This window comes from Pipra filicauda, unplaced genomic scaffold (assembly GCF_003945595.2).
Source record: "Pipra filicauda isolate LSUMZ 115617 unplaced genomic scaffold, ASM394559v2 scaffold64_size3178608_pilon, whole genome shotgun sequence".
In the NCBI taxonomy this organism is placed as follows: Eukaryota; Metazoa; Chordata; class Aves; order Passeriformes; family Pipridae; genus Pipra; species Pipra filicauda.
Window position 1 is genome coordinate 2,469,445 of NW_024104809.1, and position 16,955 is coordinate 2,486,399.

The 16,955-nt window shown below is 39.6% G+C and overlaps 2 protein-coding genes across 4 annotated transcripts in view; one reads left to right on the plus strand and one right to left on the minus strand.

Annotated features, from left to right (window-relative positions):
- The window catches only part of CMSS1 (cms1 ribosomal small subunit homolog), a 223,629-nt gene that overhangs the window by 24,931 nt on the left and 181,743 nt on the right, over nucleotides 1-16,955 (minus strand). The window contains exon 1 of one of the 3 annotated variants that reach the window (XM_027727520.2): nucleotides 9,587-9,726. The exons of 1 other annotated variant lie outside the window; for it this stretch is intronic. In XM_027727520.2, coding sequence (XP_027583321.1) covers nucleotides 9,587-9,644 — 58 coding nt within the window. In that variant the 5' untranslated portion in view covers nucleotides 9,645-9,726. Of the gene's footprint in view, nucleotides 1-7,895; nucleotides 8,111-9,586; nucleotides 9,727-16,955 lie in introns of those variants that run through there. One more of the 3 variants, XM_027727523.2, reaches the window with a different exon arrangement.
- Nucleotides 7,985-16,955, plus strand: part of FILIP1L (filamin A interacting protein 1 like) — a 188,972-nt gene continuing 180,001 nt past the window's right edge. The window contains exons 1-2 of the mRNA XM_027727510.2: nucleotides 7,985-8,001; nucleotides 8,329-8,384. The gene's annotated coding sequence lies outside the window, so the exon portion shown is untranslated. The remainder of the gene's footprint in view (nucleotides 8,002-8,328; nucleotides 8,385-16,955) is intronic.

Consider the following 16,955-nt stretch of genomic DNA (forward strand, 5'->3'; position numbering starts at 1 on the left):
TACATCAGTGGCACGGCACATACTGACAGGCTTCCCAGTCATTAAGCGTTTATATTTGATTTTATTTTGAACCATGCGAAAATGGAAAAAGCCATTTCTAATTAACACATACACACACACAGAGAGGAATAAGACTTCCTTATTTATGATATTGATCACTGTTTAAAATTATTGAGTGCAATGGTTTCTAACTTCTTTGCATTAATATATGCATATAAGTCTAAGTACATCAATATGTATACTAATTATACACATATACATACCTATATTAATACATACACATCTGTATGTTTATACACATTCACATAAAAAAGCACACAGATATTTAGATAATTTAACAGATTCCCATTAATAATCACCTTTATTAACTAATATATTCACAAAGAATACGTATTTGCTTGGTTATTTAGACTAGTATTTTTAAAGGTAGACAAGACCTTAATGACACAGGATGTAATGGCATGTGCTTTGATGTGAATCCAATTTTATTCATATAAGATAGCAAGTACAAATAAATTTGCATTCACTAGGCTGATTCAACATTGCTGAGACTTCTGACCTTCACATGCCACTTTTCTACTTTGGAGTTATTAACAAAGGAGTCATAGTGACTACAACATAAATGAATTTCTGTAAGAATTAAGGGTGACTGAAAAATGAAGCTCTTCTAGGCAAGACACCTCCAAAAGCCCCAAAATAAATAAAAAGTTTCACCTGAAAACAGTCTTTAAATTCTTAGAAAAATGCAACTTGTGGTTCAAGTAGCCTATGACTGAAATACAGGTAAAGGCAGCTCACAGAAATTATGGCAGGGATGGGAAGCTCATTACAGGAAGAGAATATGAAGAGAACAAATGGAGTTTTTTGAGAGAGAAGGGGAGGTGAGGTCCTTAGAACTGCTTATAATGTAGGAACAACGAACATATAATTAAAAAGAAACCTTGGAACAGAAAAATATTATTTTGCATACATACCCAAAGATAAATGAAGGAATGGTTTCCACTAAGTGGGGGTTTGTTTGGGTTTTTTTTTTAATCTGGAAGCAAAGCAAGATCAGGCACCTGCTTGGTATCCAGAAGGCCCCCAGTGACACAGGCCAGTACAGGAAAAGTTAATTTCTTACCATTAAATTAATCTCTGACAAAATTTGGAGTGAACCTGTTTTACATGCCCATGAGTGAAAATCCCTCAATTTTTATTTGATTTATCTGGCATTGCCCACAATCAGAGACACATTCTGGGTCAGAAGAATCTCTGGATCTGAACAGAAATTCCTGCTTTCTCTATTATACTCCCATCAGGGCTACATATCAGTACCAGACTAGAATCACATGAAAACAGAGTTTGTACAAAATTTATTATTGATCTGCCCCCGCTTTTCCCCCTCCCAATTTCCATCTTCCTCTGACTGTTCCAAATTTGCCTCATATCTGAAACCAGATTTTAAATAAAGCCTGTGTTTTCTGATTTTTAACAAAAAGCCCCGTAGTACTGTGGAAACAGGTTTTGTATTTCTTATGCTCTCTTTCCAGTTTCAGATGTTCTTTCCAGTTCAAATATATACTTTCAGAAAAGTACGTGCTTGTTGTTACTCTGTAAGCAGACATAGTTCACTCAGTTTGGGTGTGCTCTGATGTCTTAATTTCAGGGTGCTTTGCAGGCAATATTTTTATTTATTGGTTGACTAAACAGACTGATCTGTGTTCAGCAATGTGTGGGAAAAACATTTCTCAGGGTTCTCCACTTTAAATTCCACTTTAAATATATTTGACGCTGATTAAAAGGCCAAATGTGTTGAGTCTTTTCTTAATTGCCATTTTTCTTTGGGAGGAGGGAGGAGAGGGGCAGAGATGAGGTCAGAGAAAATAAAAAAATTGAAGTCTGAGACTTTTTTATTATTCTCATAGTTTTGCTATTAAAAACTGGCCTAAATCTTCAGTGAATCAGGTTAAACAATTTTAACGTCAATGCGCTACTTAGAATTTTTCTCATTGCATCTCTCCTGCACGTCCCACCAGGTACACGCCGTGCAAGGACAATTAATGTTCTGTAAAAGGTAACAGCTGTCAGCAAAATTGGCTCCCAAGTCCCTGTTCATCCTTGCTCAGCTGAGAGACCTCCTATTGCCAGCAGAGTTGTGCTGATCACAGTAACTAAGCTAGAGGTGGTGATGGCAGTATTTTAACATATCCCTACGGTATCACTCCTCAAGGCAGGATAACCCAAAGCTCAGTCCTGCCACCAGGATCAAACAACAGATGAGGTCTTTTAAATGAAACAGGTCTAGCTGGTGGGCTGGTTAACTAAGAAGAAAGGATTAAAATTTTAAATATTTTAAAGTACTCCAAACTCAACCACTTCCCTGACAAAAGGGAAAGGTTCTACACCGCAGTGGGAGAAGGAGGTATGGAAGTCGGTGGGTCACAGCAGAAATAGGTAAGCAGCAGCTCAAACTGCCTCCTGGACAAATCCCAAATTACTCAGCTGTGTGCCACCAGCACAGCTAACCCCAAAAGGAGGATCTCTTTCATGTCTACCAGAACAATCCATTCCAAGTTCCCTCCCCATAGGCAATGGACAGCTTTGAATTTTCCTGTTGAGAAGCCTAATAATAGCTCAGATACCCTGGAGCCCATGGTGCAAAGCCAACTGGCCAAGCAATAGTTAGTTATGAAGCTCTTCTGGGATTTCCAGACCAGCCACATGGAATGGCTAAGAATGCAAATTTTATTATTAATATGGTTCTTCAGACCACTTGCTGGCTATATACCATGACAGTATTTTACAAATTGCTAGTAAATGAGATAAATATGTCAGACACAAAAGTGTCTGTCCTTGGGGAAGATCATCACATAACCATTGCATCAAAAATAGCTACAACAGTGTCAGTACCCTTTCCATTTTTCAAATTGCTCTGACTAAATTAGAAAGAGTCCCCTGGCACCCCCAGAAAAATAAATAATTCTCCCCATCACAGGCATGCATCACGTGAGACATCCAGATGACATATTACAGAAAAGAAAAAAACAACCAAAACATCTTACCTCCTTGAACAAGGATTAGCTAAATCATTTAAAACTGTATAGCAAAACATGATTTAGTCTTAGGAATCAGTATAAGAACACATACAAGAAATGAAAAATTAATATTTAGTTGCATCAAAAGATATACTATTACAGCTCAGTGCAAATCTTTGATGCAAGTTTTGCATTTTAGCTTGCAAACCAGTGTAATGAATCAAATTAAGTGCCTTCATTCATAGCGTCTGAAAATATGTGGGTATTTTGACCATTTGGAACTAAAAGAGGGAATTCTGTGAATGAACTGGTATCTGTTACTGCTACTAGGAAGCAAGAAGCTGGGCATAAAGCTCTGTTGCGGGTTATTATCAGTTAGTTACCTTTCCTTTTTCAACTTTATCAGCCTACTGCAACAGAGAACAGAGTTGTCTCTCTGTCCGGGCTGAGATAATCTCCACGGTAATTACAAGTGGTGCCACTGCTCCATCATCCCAAATCATCCACAGTCCCCTACGGTCTCGGCACTGTTTTGCCTTTCTACCACTAAGAACAAAGGACTCCTTCTGCAAAACAGACCCATTCCAGCACAAGAGTAAGTTTTCATATCTGTGAGGATGCCTTGAACTGCAGACTTTACCTGCCAAGGTATGTGAAAAAAGGTATTTTAAAGTGCACTTGTGAGGTACAACTGAAGGACACACAATAAGCAACTGAGCAGAAACAGATACAGTTCTATCAAAGAATCAAAAGTGCTTCAACTTTGTCCCATTAGGTAACATTCAGATGGTACAAGCTTCTTCACACTCCATCCAGCCTAAGCCTGTGCCAAGCCAGAATTTCCTGTTAATAGTCTATAGAAATTCCCTGTAATAATTTCTAAGTATTTGCAATAGCTTATACTACAAAGGCAAACACAATATTCTTCTAAAAATGCAAACTTCTTCCTAGGGCAGTTCAAAAGGCACATCTACTACAAACGATTCTTTTTGCCTGATAAATCTGGTGACAGGATAATCAGTTTAGGTTCTTCTTCCTTACACTGAAGGACAATTTAAATTAAAATCACTGCCCACTCAAGCAAAAAAGAACTGGTCTTAATGGAATAATATCAAGTTAATTTTCACTATGCTCTGATATGATAAAAATTTTTTATCTCACAGACTTAACTATCTGCAGTGCAAAGAATCTCCCACAATACATTTATAACAACTATCCCTTTTTTTTTACATTTTCCCTTTAATATTCAAAATAGGTACTTCTAAACTAATTTTTGACATGTCTTGCTGACTGGGAATGAACTAAAAGACAAAATAAAGAGCATATGAGAAAATAAGATCAGAGGAAATTCTCTGTTGTACACATGTAAGCACAAAAGAATAAACTTTATATGATCGAGGTTAGGTCCAGCTTTTGGTATAGCACAAACCTAGCCCTGTTCATAATTTGACTTTTCCATTTTGCCTGTAAGACAAAAACATGGTAGAAAAATCACAAAACATGACTGATCAGAGGTAAAAGTAGCAGGTCACTTCTAATAAAAATAACTTTTTCACCTGCAAGGGAAAGATTGAATTTGACATCCTGTCGCTGCCTCACACAACGAATACCAGCATCACCAAGGTAAGCAGTGAGAACTCAACATCCATTTAGTCATTGTAGTTTTAAAACCCATAGTAGGCAAACACAAAGATCTGACATGTTAGGAATATGACAGGCCCTTTTACTGTTCGGCATCCAATTTAATTTCTTCATTATGGGCTTGCCAAACGAGCAACTAGAGACTGAAGACACAAAAATACTTCAGCACAGGGTGCAAATCAGTTCTGTTGTTTGCTCTAATACCCTTTGCCTACGTTATCACAAGTGAAGGCTGAGATGACATCCACAAATCGCTTCAGTCTACTCTTTTTCTTTTGTTCTCTCAAAAACTATCCTTTATGCTGAAACTTCCAACGACCTCCTTATATCTCCAAATTAAGTTTAAAAGCATATTTCTAAAGAGATGGAGAAGTGGAAGACTGTTCAGTTTGTTTGTAAGTAGCATGGGGGTTTGGGTGTTTACAAATCTACGGGATGAACATTATAAATGTTAACCTTGCAAAAACAGCTTCTCTTCTTGATAGATGCCAGGCATTACATACCATATAGTCAGTTCAGAAAGCACTCAAAAGGATGCCAGCAATACGGTGCAACAGTTTATGCTCACAACAGAGCACTATCCAACTCTGAAAAACAGAGGAATAGGGCGAGCCAGAATATGGCTGAGCATATTGGAAACTGGCAGAGACATGGTTCACAATCTCACCTTGTAAATGCTCTGTGGGATCTTTAAACAACTACAAGTGTCTAGGAATTTGGGGTTAATCAAGAGAAAAAACAGCTGACAAATACTAGTTACAGAATGTATGATTGTATTGAGGGAGAATCCCACAAGTCTGGCTTGAAAGTCTCAACCCCAACAGAGCCATCTGAGGGAGCAAACAGACTGGGCTCTGCAAAAGCCAGACCCAAATTACTCCAGAGAAAATGCTACCAAAGAAAGCTGGGCAGGTAAAGAGAAAAACTGACTATGAAGAAGCAGAAAGACCATCCATCATCATAAGGAAAACATAAGTTAAGAGCCCAGGAAAAGCTAGGCACAAACTAGGGCCTGACTCTTTACTACATTTCCTTTTTCGTGGTGTGGACAGGAAAATTATGCAAAAGTCACCCTAAAAAAAACTTGAGTGTATACAGCTGTCAAACAAAACACTTTTTCATCCATCTTAACAAACACATAAAACCACTCTAAGAGTTTTTCCCCCTTCTTTCAGGATGTTTGCATCACTGGCGTTGGTCAAGCACCATTTACAGCCCTGTACACACAAACAGCATCGTTCTAGACAAGCCTCTCCAAAGATTAACACTCCTTGCCCAAAGCCAACCAGCGTATTACTTGTAGGAGCAAGAAATCACCTCCTTTCCACAATACTCACATGGCAGAAGTGCATGTCACAGTTCCTGACAAAGTATGACTATTCCTGTGCTTTAGGACCCAGCAAGCACTGCGATTCCTTCTTTTTCTAAGAACTACAGATCTATCATGTATGGAAGCTGCTCCAGCTGTTTGCTGCAGAGGGTGAAAAGCTGGTGAAAAAGAGAGTGAAAAGTATACCACTCATGCTGGGAAGAAGTATATATTTCCTCTCTAATCCTCATCTCTTTCACGGTCTGAACGAAGGGATCTGTGGTGATTTCAATATCCTAGCCTTAGAGGGAGGGCAGAAGCAGCAGTGGCACTGTGCAGCTGGAGTTGGTAGGGTTGGTCTGGATCTCATGAGAGCACCACCCTGGAGCACAGACAGCACAATGCTATCAGTATGTAATAATGTTGGTGACCCATACATTTAGAATTTCACTACTTATCCAGTGCTAATATATTACTCAATATAGATCTATCTGGAGGTGGACTCATTAATTTTTCAAGTTCTCCCTTCAAAATCAAACACTAGCATCCTTCATTTGTTATAATTTTCACTTCTAAAAACATTTATTCTTGTTAATGGGGAAGAAAGAGGTAAACTGGGAGGAAAGAGGAACTTGGATAAATCCATAAAATCACTTAATGGGTGGGCTGTAGCCTAGGCCTGACTATGAGCAAGTTTTAGCCAGGAATGTAGCCCAGATGTGATGTCTCCCGTAATACTGCCAAGGATTCATATTTTTTACTATTCTCTATATTGGGAAGCAGCTGTGGTTCACAGCTGTAGTTCTTGCTGTGAGGGTAACACAGAGAGCTGGCTGATCCTGTGGACTTCAAGTCTATAGATCACGATAAAATTACACAGTGGAACTTGCCAAAAATAGTAGGCTGCAATTAAAAAAGATACATAGCACACTTCACAAAAACTTAACAGCACAAATTATTGTTCATAGATACACATTGCTACTTTACTGACTACTGGTACCATTCCCGCCTTTTTGGCTCACGGATATTTTGCAGACATTTTGCACCTACAGTATGCAGTTATCACAGTCCTGATGTTCTCTCAGTCAGGTTTTCTCAGAATATTGAAAATTGTATGCACGCATACAATGTAGCATGCACTCAGATATATGTTACCACCAAAAAATATATCCCACTGAAGAACAATACTGCAAATAATCTTTCATCCCAACTCTCTTACCCATCTTTACATAGAACATGAGAGTTGACATTTTGAGCTGCTCCAATTTCTGCAGCTTTTTTTATTTAGAAGCCTTCATATGACATAGCAGTATCAGGTCCCCATTTGACAGAGTATCAGGTTAACTCATATCAAGTTAAACTCTCCTTCAGATTAAGAACAAAATACCCTGACATGTTGCCACATAGAGTGAGAGTGGCAAATTCCCCAGATTATAAAACATCTGTTGAAAACCAGTTCCCCATCTGAGGCACAAGGGTTATGCTTCTGTGCCTCTTATTCTTTTGCTTCCTCCTCTGCATATACTACACACTGCTGTGCAGTTTGGTCTCTGATACTGCAGATGCCCTTTCAGGTTATCCTAGCATCTCACATTTATACAGTGCTAGAATATGCATTTGTGGATTTAACTCACTTTTACAGAAAGTCTTCCTTATTATAAGAGCAAGTGAAAGGAAGGATAATTGTTACAGTTAGAAGCTTTTAGGGAAATACTGTACACTGATACATTAAGGTTTTTGAGAGGAAGAAAGGCATCAGGCTTGTCATCTATGTCAGTGCTCTCTATTTGAAACTAACAAATTACAATGCAATCTATCATCTGTACAGGCCTTTTGTGAACTGACATGCGGCTCAGCTGCCTAAATGAAGAAATAAAGCACATTATGAGTCAATCAGTTCTAACTACCATGAAAATAAGAGCTCATACCTACATTCATTTGCTGCATGCAGATGGTCGATTGCTTTTCTGTCCTTCTACGCTGCAGTCCTGTTCCCTCAGATCCTCTCTACTAAGAAAAGGGACATACTCGGAGGTCAGTTTTCCAACAAGGTCATCTGCCTTCAGAGTATGAAGAGAATTGCACAGAAAGTGGGTTGGGCTATATTTAGAGTTTGGTCCAACTCCGTGCCAAGGTCCCCCCCGCTGTCTCTCTCTTGCAGCACCGTCTCAGGTTTATTCTTGCAGATTCTCAGCCCACAGAACACATGAGGAGAGGAAAGTCCCTCTGAGCTACTGCTGGGTTGAGTTTTTTTGCAATTTGCTAAAAACAAGTGGATCAGCAGTTCAGATGAGAACTTCTTAAATCCCTAACTCTTCTAGTATTTATTTTCCTTTATTTAAGTGGATTTTCCCTTTTCAGTTGAATAAGGAGAGGAAACTGCCTGGGATAGAGCAAAAAGACTCTCCTGAGCTAAGGTAAGGTTGCTTCATTTTTGTACTGTCATTGTAATTATAGAGCAATTGATGATGACTTGGATCAGATATGCTTTTTCTGCTAGACCAGTTCTGCATGTCAGCATTAAGGGTATTTTTGGATAATTAAATTCTTCATTTCAAAATATCAATTTTCATTATCTTTGTCTATAGGAAAATGGTAAAATGAAAGGATATCAGCATGTGCAATAGAATATACATTATCTGATTTTACCTGTTTAAATTAATGTAAAAAGCACACAGCCATGCCAATAGACTGTATCATTCCAAAAATAAGAGAAAATCAAATGTGTGACTATATGCACAATGATTACATATACAGGCATGCACTTAGATGTGCTGAGTGATGTTTTATCCATGTTATTTTGTACAACACGAGCAAGCAGGGCATCAGGTCTGCAATACAGGGCTTGCTGCAAAGAGCACAGATATAAGTAAAAAATTATAATTAATAAATAAACACATGCTCAAATCCCTTTATAGTTCTAAAGAAGTTGCTCAGCTCCGGAGTACAGGCAGTATTACAGATCATACTGGTCTCCTTTCCACTGAATGCTTATACACTGGTTCAGCACTGCTTCTTTTAAAAATACATATAGCTCAACAGTTTTCCTCAGCACCATTTTAAACTGCTGTGATTCATAAGGGAGAAAAGACCTGGACAGAGTACATCATGGCATACCTGTCTGTAAGGAGATCCTAACACACTTCAGGTCACATGGACATCACGATACTGTGGTGTGGACTCCAACATGAGACTATTATCATGTAAAGACAGTCTGGAGCCATGGATTTAGCACTGGCACACACACACACACAGACTTTCTAATGCAACATGACCATAGCAAACACACAGGAACAGTAACCTGAAAAAATTGGGTAGAAAGGTCCACTTGACCCAAAAGTCCAAACACTAATGTGACAGCACAAAAAAGTTCTTCACAACAGAACCACTACATAAAAGTCTTAGCAGAAGCAACTAAAGAAAGGCAGATGGATTCTGGATTAAAAGTAAGCAAAGGGCAAGAGAGGTCACCAAGTCACAGGGAGTTCAGCTAAGCCATGACAACTGGATGAATTCCTGTATTTATTTCAGGTTATCTTTACTTAATGTAGCTATTAGTTAAACAATGCCATGCAACAGGTTGTAAAAGCAAAAGATTACAAGTTGGCAAAAGTCTTACCTGCTAAAGGAACTTCTATTTTGGTTATCTCCAACTCTGTATAAGACCATCTCATCATCCTTTGCTTCTGATTTTGCTTAGTAATTTATGCTTCGAGTCTTAAGTTTGTTTGAAGGATGTCATAAACACCACGCTATTGAGCCAACTTGGGCTGTGTGACATGTGATAATTCAGATTTGTCCAGAAGGTTCGTATTGCAAGAACTTGAAGATGAGGCTGTTACAGAAGGATTACTGAAGTACTGTAAATGCATTCATCAAATTCATCAGCAAGTAAAAGGCTTCAGAGTATAAAAGCACTAGTGCAGTTTAAGATTGGCAACAATCTTTTATAAACAGTTGTTACACACTGAAAAGAGGGAAAATACATCTTTATAAATTTTTAAATGATCAGGTTTTGCCTAAAGTTATTGCTTAATGAATCAATCTACTTTTTGTGACACTTTGTGGTATCTATTCTCCATTTGCATGTGGGAAAATAATATTCCCCTATCAATGTTAAAGACATCAGGGGTGTAGAGTTGGCTTTAAAAAAAGGCAGTACGAATGTGACTGAGCTTATTAACACAGCATTCACAAAGACCCCCTGGCAGATGGACAGGAGCACTGCTGCATCACAGTGGCAGACGGGGACTGGCTTGTTTTGAAGGGAGGGTCATCACACCTTCCCCAGAGGATCTGAGCCTAAAATGTGTCCATCACCCAAACTGGTAGGAGGTTTGTTGACATGGAGATGAGAGAATGACAGCATTGGAAAATGACAGTATCGCTTTGATGACAAATACGAGCATGGCGTTGCTAGAAGAAGCTAGAAAGAAGCACATCTGTGTTAAAAGGCCTCATCATACTCTAATGTAAACAAACTTCAATCTGCTTCTAACCTCTTTCTGGTTGGGGCTGATCCTACTTGGTAGGATCCTCCTCTTCCTACTCTCTCCTCTCCGTTATAAAATTCCAGTGCCATGAGCTAGCTTCATCTTGCTAAGGTGTGATATCCAATGGAGATCGTAGCAGAAATCACCATGGAAGGGAAAAAAATAAAATAAAATATAAAGGAGGAAATTATGGGTTTTTTGTCTAGTGTAAAAAAGACTGACACCATTTCTATTAGGGGGGTTGATGGGGCTGAAACCCCCTTTCCTCAGTTGTGGCAGAGGGCATGGCCATATATATTGAATGACATGTCCAAGGCTGTGGAGGAGGAGGAAGAGAAGGCTTGGCTGATGATGTGTGCTGCCAAAGGGGACATTCACAAACTCCTTGCTTTGGCACTGTCCCCCTCAGCTGACAGGTGTAAGCAGGGCCACAGCCAGATGGCTAAATCCAAACAGCGCCATGGGGATAAGTCCCATGAGCAGTCAGATCCCTACTACTACTCACTGTATTTATGTTCTGGCTTGGAGCTTTCTTCTCGTGCAACCAAACAACAAACAATGCTGGGATTTTCCTCCCTCCCTGCCAAACTGAACTGACAGAAACAAGTTGGGATTTTGAGGGGAGTCAAAGCATATCTCAGCTCATCCTAAACAAGTACCTTTAGCAAGAGGCCCTGTCAGATGCTACAGCATTGTTGGTATGTGGCTCTGGTGTCAACTAGCAGGACTCAAGACTCACTCCACTCACCACCATCTGGTGCTACAGCCAACATCCAGGCAGGGACACCCAGAAAGGGATTGGAAGAGCGTGAGAAAGGTAAAGGTGGCACCTAGAGTGTCAGTCTGTGAGTACTTGGGTACAGTTCTGTGTGTATACCTGCATGAGAGGGGAACACGGTATTCGGTATGAAAAAAGGGCTGCTACGACTGCTGAAGGAGCTCTACCTCAACACCTGGACTGAAATTTTCTTTCCAAGCCCTTAGTGACTATTGCCATGACTTCTGAATATACTTTCCAGGAAGAACGTAGGATGATATGACAATATATGCTGTATAGATACTTACAGATGCAGAAAAAGCACAAAGCTATAGTTAAGCAAACAGTTAATAAAATAATTATAGTCATTCTGCTAAGCAGTGGTTTCCTCTGAGACTTACTGGTAACAAGGACAGGGAAGAAAATCAAAGTCCATATTCACAACCAGCCACAAAGCCCCAAGCTTTGTCTGACCTGCTTTCACAAATTCATCTCTCAAATATAGGAAGGAAAAAACCCAACAATGTCATTTTTCCATAGGATGCTGTCTGTGCACCAGTGGTAGTGATATCTTGTTGCAGAAAACAGTCTGCTCTGAGGTGAGGAATAGTCTCATTGCCAGCATTTTCTTTCAGCAGGATACACTGCTGGGACTAACAGAAACATCTCCAATGCTGGTTTTCAGATTCTGCATTACAAAATATTAGTTTTGACGGTAGCAGATTGACTCTTGTCCACTCAAAGCACAATGAAGTTTCATGCTCACCTAAGCATAATAAGGTACAGGATAAGGAATCTACCAGAACACCTACTGGCCTGGTAACTCTACTGGCCTGCAGTACCACACTGCTTTGCAGTTGAAACTACCAGCTCCAAACTCATGAAAACTGCAGGCAAACCACTGCTGGCTACATTCCGTGCCCTCCTTCCCACCCAGATATCTTTGTGGTCCCACTCAGTACAATTCTATGGGTCTCAGTCCTGCTTTAGTGATTGTGCAGGATTGGTACACAACCCATTCATTTGAGACGAGGTGTGTAGGGCACAGCCCCTGCACAGAAACAGGAACCTGGGGTCTTCTCAGAGCAGGAGAAGGGAAGGCAGAAGGAGCAGCCCCACCTGACACCCGACACTGACCACCAGCGTAACTGAGGACAGCAGATGCAGCTGCTTTCCCTGGTCACATCTGTGTCTCTCACCTGCAGTCATACAATGCTCATACATATGTACACAGCTGTGTACAGACAAATTACAAAGTTGCAGCATGGAGAGACCTATTCATTATCCCTTAACACCAAAACATACTATTTTATGCTAAAATGAAGCATCTCCTTTGAAAAATGCACTCATTTTATATGGACTTTCACTAGACGAAACGGAGAGCAACTATGATGGCTTTGCCTAAAAATGATGATGTGAATAAAATTAAACAACTGAAAGCAGTTTACCTGGAATGTTATAAAACAGTGTGCAGGGCAATGAAACAGCATGTATACACCCAGTGCAGTGGTTGTTACCTATACTTGAAAATATTCCTTCAAAAGTATGGAGGATGTACAGCTGGCCACCTGCATGGATTGTTCCTCTCATTTTCACAGAGCTGTTCCCAGCTCCAGGTTCAGTGATAGCTCCAGAAATAAGCTGAAAACAGAGTGCTCCAGTGGGGACATGTTTCTTACATCAGTAATGGAGGTACACAGCATGCTCAGAGGGACCTCTGCTCCTTCAGGAGAGCTCAGCAGGAGCTGGGAGACTGGGAAAGAACCAGCACAGCAATGGTTGTGCTTTGATGAAGCAGTTTCTCTACAAAGGGTGTATGTGTGGCTTTCTGCTGCTCTGTGACATCTGCCAAGGAAAGGGATTATATGCAAGGCTAGACTGTATCCATACATTTCAAATGAGGATGAACAGAGTTAACTTTTAAACTATTTCCAATGAAACTCCCACCTATACAATGCGGCGTTAAGTCATGTAGGAAGAAACAGTTAAAACTGGGATTATACAAAACTAACACACATTTCATATCTTACATTTGCCCAAATTCTTTCAATTGCAGCAAATTCATAGTGACCAGTACTGATGCAAAAATGCCACAAGAAGTAATCCAGCAGCACTGAATTCTTCTGTCTCAGACATCAGAGAGTGAAAGAACATATGCACAGCTGCAATACTGTAAATTACAATTTCACGTAAAATGAATCACAGTCCTGTTAAAAGAAATCCTTGGAGGTGAACTTTTCCACTTTTCACTCATAATCAGCTTTTTAGTATACCAATCTGATCTGCAGGCATTCACTTGAGCAGGTGTCCAATCTCTAGCATGCAAGTAACATTAAAAAAAAAAAATCACCATTTTCAACGCAGTTGTATTTAGCACAGTACTCATGCAATTTTCTTAACCACTAATAATATTACAGATGAATATAAGAGTGAAGGATAAAAAGAAAGTAAAAGAATCTCCAAATGAATGTCAAATGTTTGAGATGCTCTCCCTAAAGAGACTATTTAAAAAGCACATGCAAAGTATACTGAAGAATAGGGATTTTACATCATCTTCCCAGTACAAGAGAAAAGCAAAGGGTTGAGATGAGGCATCAGGACTCACGTGTTCGAGCACATACTGTTGCTCTGTGGTTTATCTCACACAACCAAGCCAATGGGCTGCACATTCCCCGCTGAAGGTACCCCCACTGACCAGCACTGACCCACACAGGGGGTGAGATCACTCAGGCTGTGATGGAGTTTCTCGATACAGACAAGTAGACACCAAGAGGTTGAAATTGTATGACCTCTCAACTCTTTTGCAACTTGAGACTCTTGAAGGGGGAAAACCAGAGTCTTTGTTCCCTCGTGCCAGCTTTCATCTGACCTCCAGCTGTCTGAGGTGGACAACATGTAGTCTAATTATAGGTTTATTGAGTCTTCCCAGAGACTGGCTCCTTACGTGGGCAAAGGATCTCATGAATCTCTTTCAGAGCACAGATATTCCTCCATTTTAGACTGCCCTATCATAAATGTGCAAGGCAGGTTTCCCATCAAATTTGCTCCTTTGCCACTGAAACAAAAGGAATAAGGCTAGGCTTCATCAAACAGTGCAGGGTATGGAGGGATCACTAGAGAAGGCACAGCTAGACTCCTCCCTACTGTCCTTTTCTGTGACACGTCACTTAAATAGAGCTGCTAATATTAAAGACATTTTTATTAATAAAAGTGCAAAGCTATGATATGTACTAAGCAGTTAATATTATACTTTACCATGGTTGATGATGTACTATATATGAGTTGATATGCTGTGTTTCCTTTGTGTGCATGCCCACTGCACGTGGTCAGAGGAGGGAATCCTAGAGGATTTATTTAGGTGGAAGTCAGGTGCACATATATGCTTTGTTATACTAAAGAGCTTGGGAGTACACATTTCTACATCTGATAGGGACTGCTTAGCCTTTAGCAAATTACTAGCACTTCCTGCATCTCAGTTCGTCTTACTGCAAAAAAAAAAAAAAAAAAAAGTAGAGATATCCCTTAATGGGGTGTTTTGGAGCCTAAATAACATATGTAAAGTGCTATGGGATTCTGGAAGAAACCGCTATAGTAGAATATAATAGTTGTTTATTATATTCTGACAAGAAAGGACATGAAATTCCTTTCCTTAAACCTTGAAAAAGCATCAGCGTTTTTAAAATTATTTTTGAGAATCCAAACCAGTTGCATTCAGACCATTAAGATGAAGACCAAACCTAGGGCTTGCTCTGCCAGAGAGTTACAACTCAGTAGGGTCCCTTTTAATTCTGAGTTACAATTCTCCAGGTCCCAGTATTGACAGTCACAATCAAAGGCTTCTTTGTCATGTCTTTGCTATTCAGCAGCTTCTGGGAGAGTGCCTTGACATGACACAAGCGAACGATAAGGATTAGCCTTATCCAAAGAATTTCACTACCGCATCCAGCTCAAGGACAAACTGATGACAGACTACGTAAAGCCAGGGTCAGAATATATACAGCATGGGAGAGACAGAAGCAGTCCTTTATCTAGTTCCTGAAGTCTGAACTCTGGAGACAGCCTCGTAAGGCAGATGTCCTCTGGTATCCTGTATGAATTCACATGATGTGAATTCTTCATTCGAGACCCTGTTGGGAAAAGTGATCTCCTCCTCCCTGATTTACTGCAGAACTGCTGATAAGGAAACCCCGCTGTAGGAGAACACTACCCACAGCACAACAGGGATGAGATAGGCAGCACATCTGCAGAGGAGAGATTGGCATCTTAGCCAAAAGTTACAGAAAACAGCAATTGTAAAATATTCCAAGTCTTACAATATGGAAAACAGTATAACACTCAAACCAGAGATACTTCGTCTCTCACTGTTTGTCTTTAGGAGCAGAAAGAATGGCTGTATACAATTTGTGATATTAAACAGAGCCCAGCACAGCAATAAAACCCCCCCAAAAACAAACCTAAGTACTGTCATGGTAATTTTATCCTTTTGCTTATTTTTTAAAAAAACTGAACTAATTACTTAGCTCAGCAATGGTCAGGACTAGAAGGCTACACCAGGACTGTAATTAAGGTAAAACCCTGGGGAACAATTTTGATTATAGTGGAGGTTTCAGCTGACTACATTTTAATTAATCAGAGTAGTACAGCACTCTGAATCCCCAGATATCCCATATCAATCTCTAGACTAACATGACTTGTTTCAGAGCATATTTTAACATTGCTCTAATGAATTCTTCAACAATTCTTTTAAGTCTCAGAGGTAATCTAATTTCTTTTCTATTTCTACTATAGAGGCTTTCAACTGACATTTCAACTATATATCACTAAAATCACGTGCCTGTGGAATGCCAAGTATAGCCTCAGAAACCAAATACCTCTTCAATAATTGTATTAATTAAAAGCTCAGAGGATTTCCTAATTACGAAAGAAGTCTTTTTCATATCGATAAAGCATTTTAATTTAAAATAGGTCTCTACTGTAATAAAGACAAGCCACAGTAGCATTTGGTTAAAAAGCTCAGTAGTGAACTAGCATAATAATATATCATCCAACATAGGATAAACATATACGTTGTCAATGACATGAGAAAAATGGGACGTTCATGTTTCGACATATGGTGCAGTGTCTACATTTTCTGTATAATCCAGGCTTTAGTGAGTCATGCTTGAGGTCTGACAAAACACGCATAGAAATGTGGCAAATGAAGAATCAGATCCCAAAATAAGCAAGTGTTGAGCTAACATATCATAGGACCCAGCAGAGATGATATAATTTATATCTTTAAATTCACAAAGCACATAAATTTTCCTAAGCATTTTTCTTCCTAAGCATTTTTCTCCGCATCATGAATTCACCAGTGTTTTGCTACTGTTTGGAAGTGAAACTGTTAAACTGCCCAGGACTCCTCCTGTTTCTAATGAGATGCTGCAGTCCCCAAAATCAGATAAATGTGACCTGCAGAGGTGGTTGTACACTGTCCCTGTCCAGCAGCAGTAGTAGGTACCAAATCTTCCTCCAAGAGGGATGTAAAAGCCAAAAAAAGATCCAGATAGTGTGAAAAAAACAGGAAAAAAAAAGACCAGGAAAAAAACCCTGAAGACAGTGCTGAAGCTAAAAGGGCTAAACCCCAAAAAAGGGCAATGTACACCACTAAAGTTAGCATCAGTGCTGGCAGGGAAGAGGATGAAAACAGCAGATGTGGAGCTCTAGTTCTGAACCAGTACACTTCTCCTTGTTGTTAT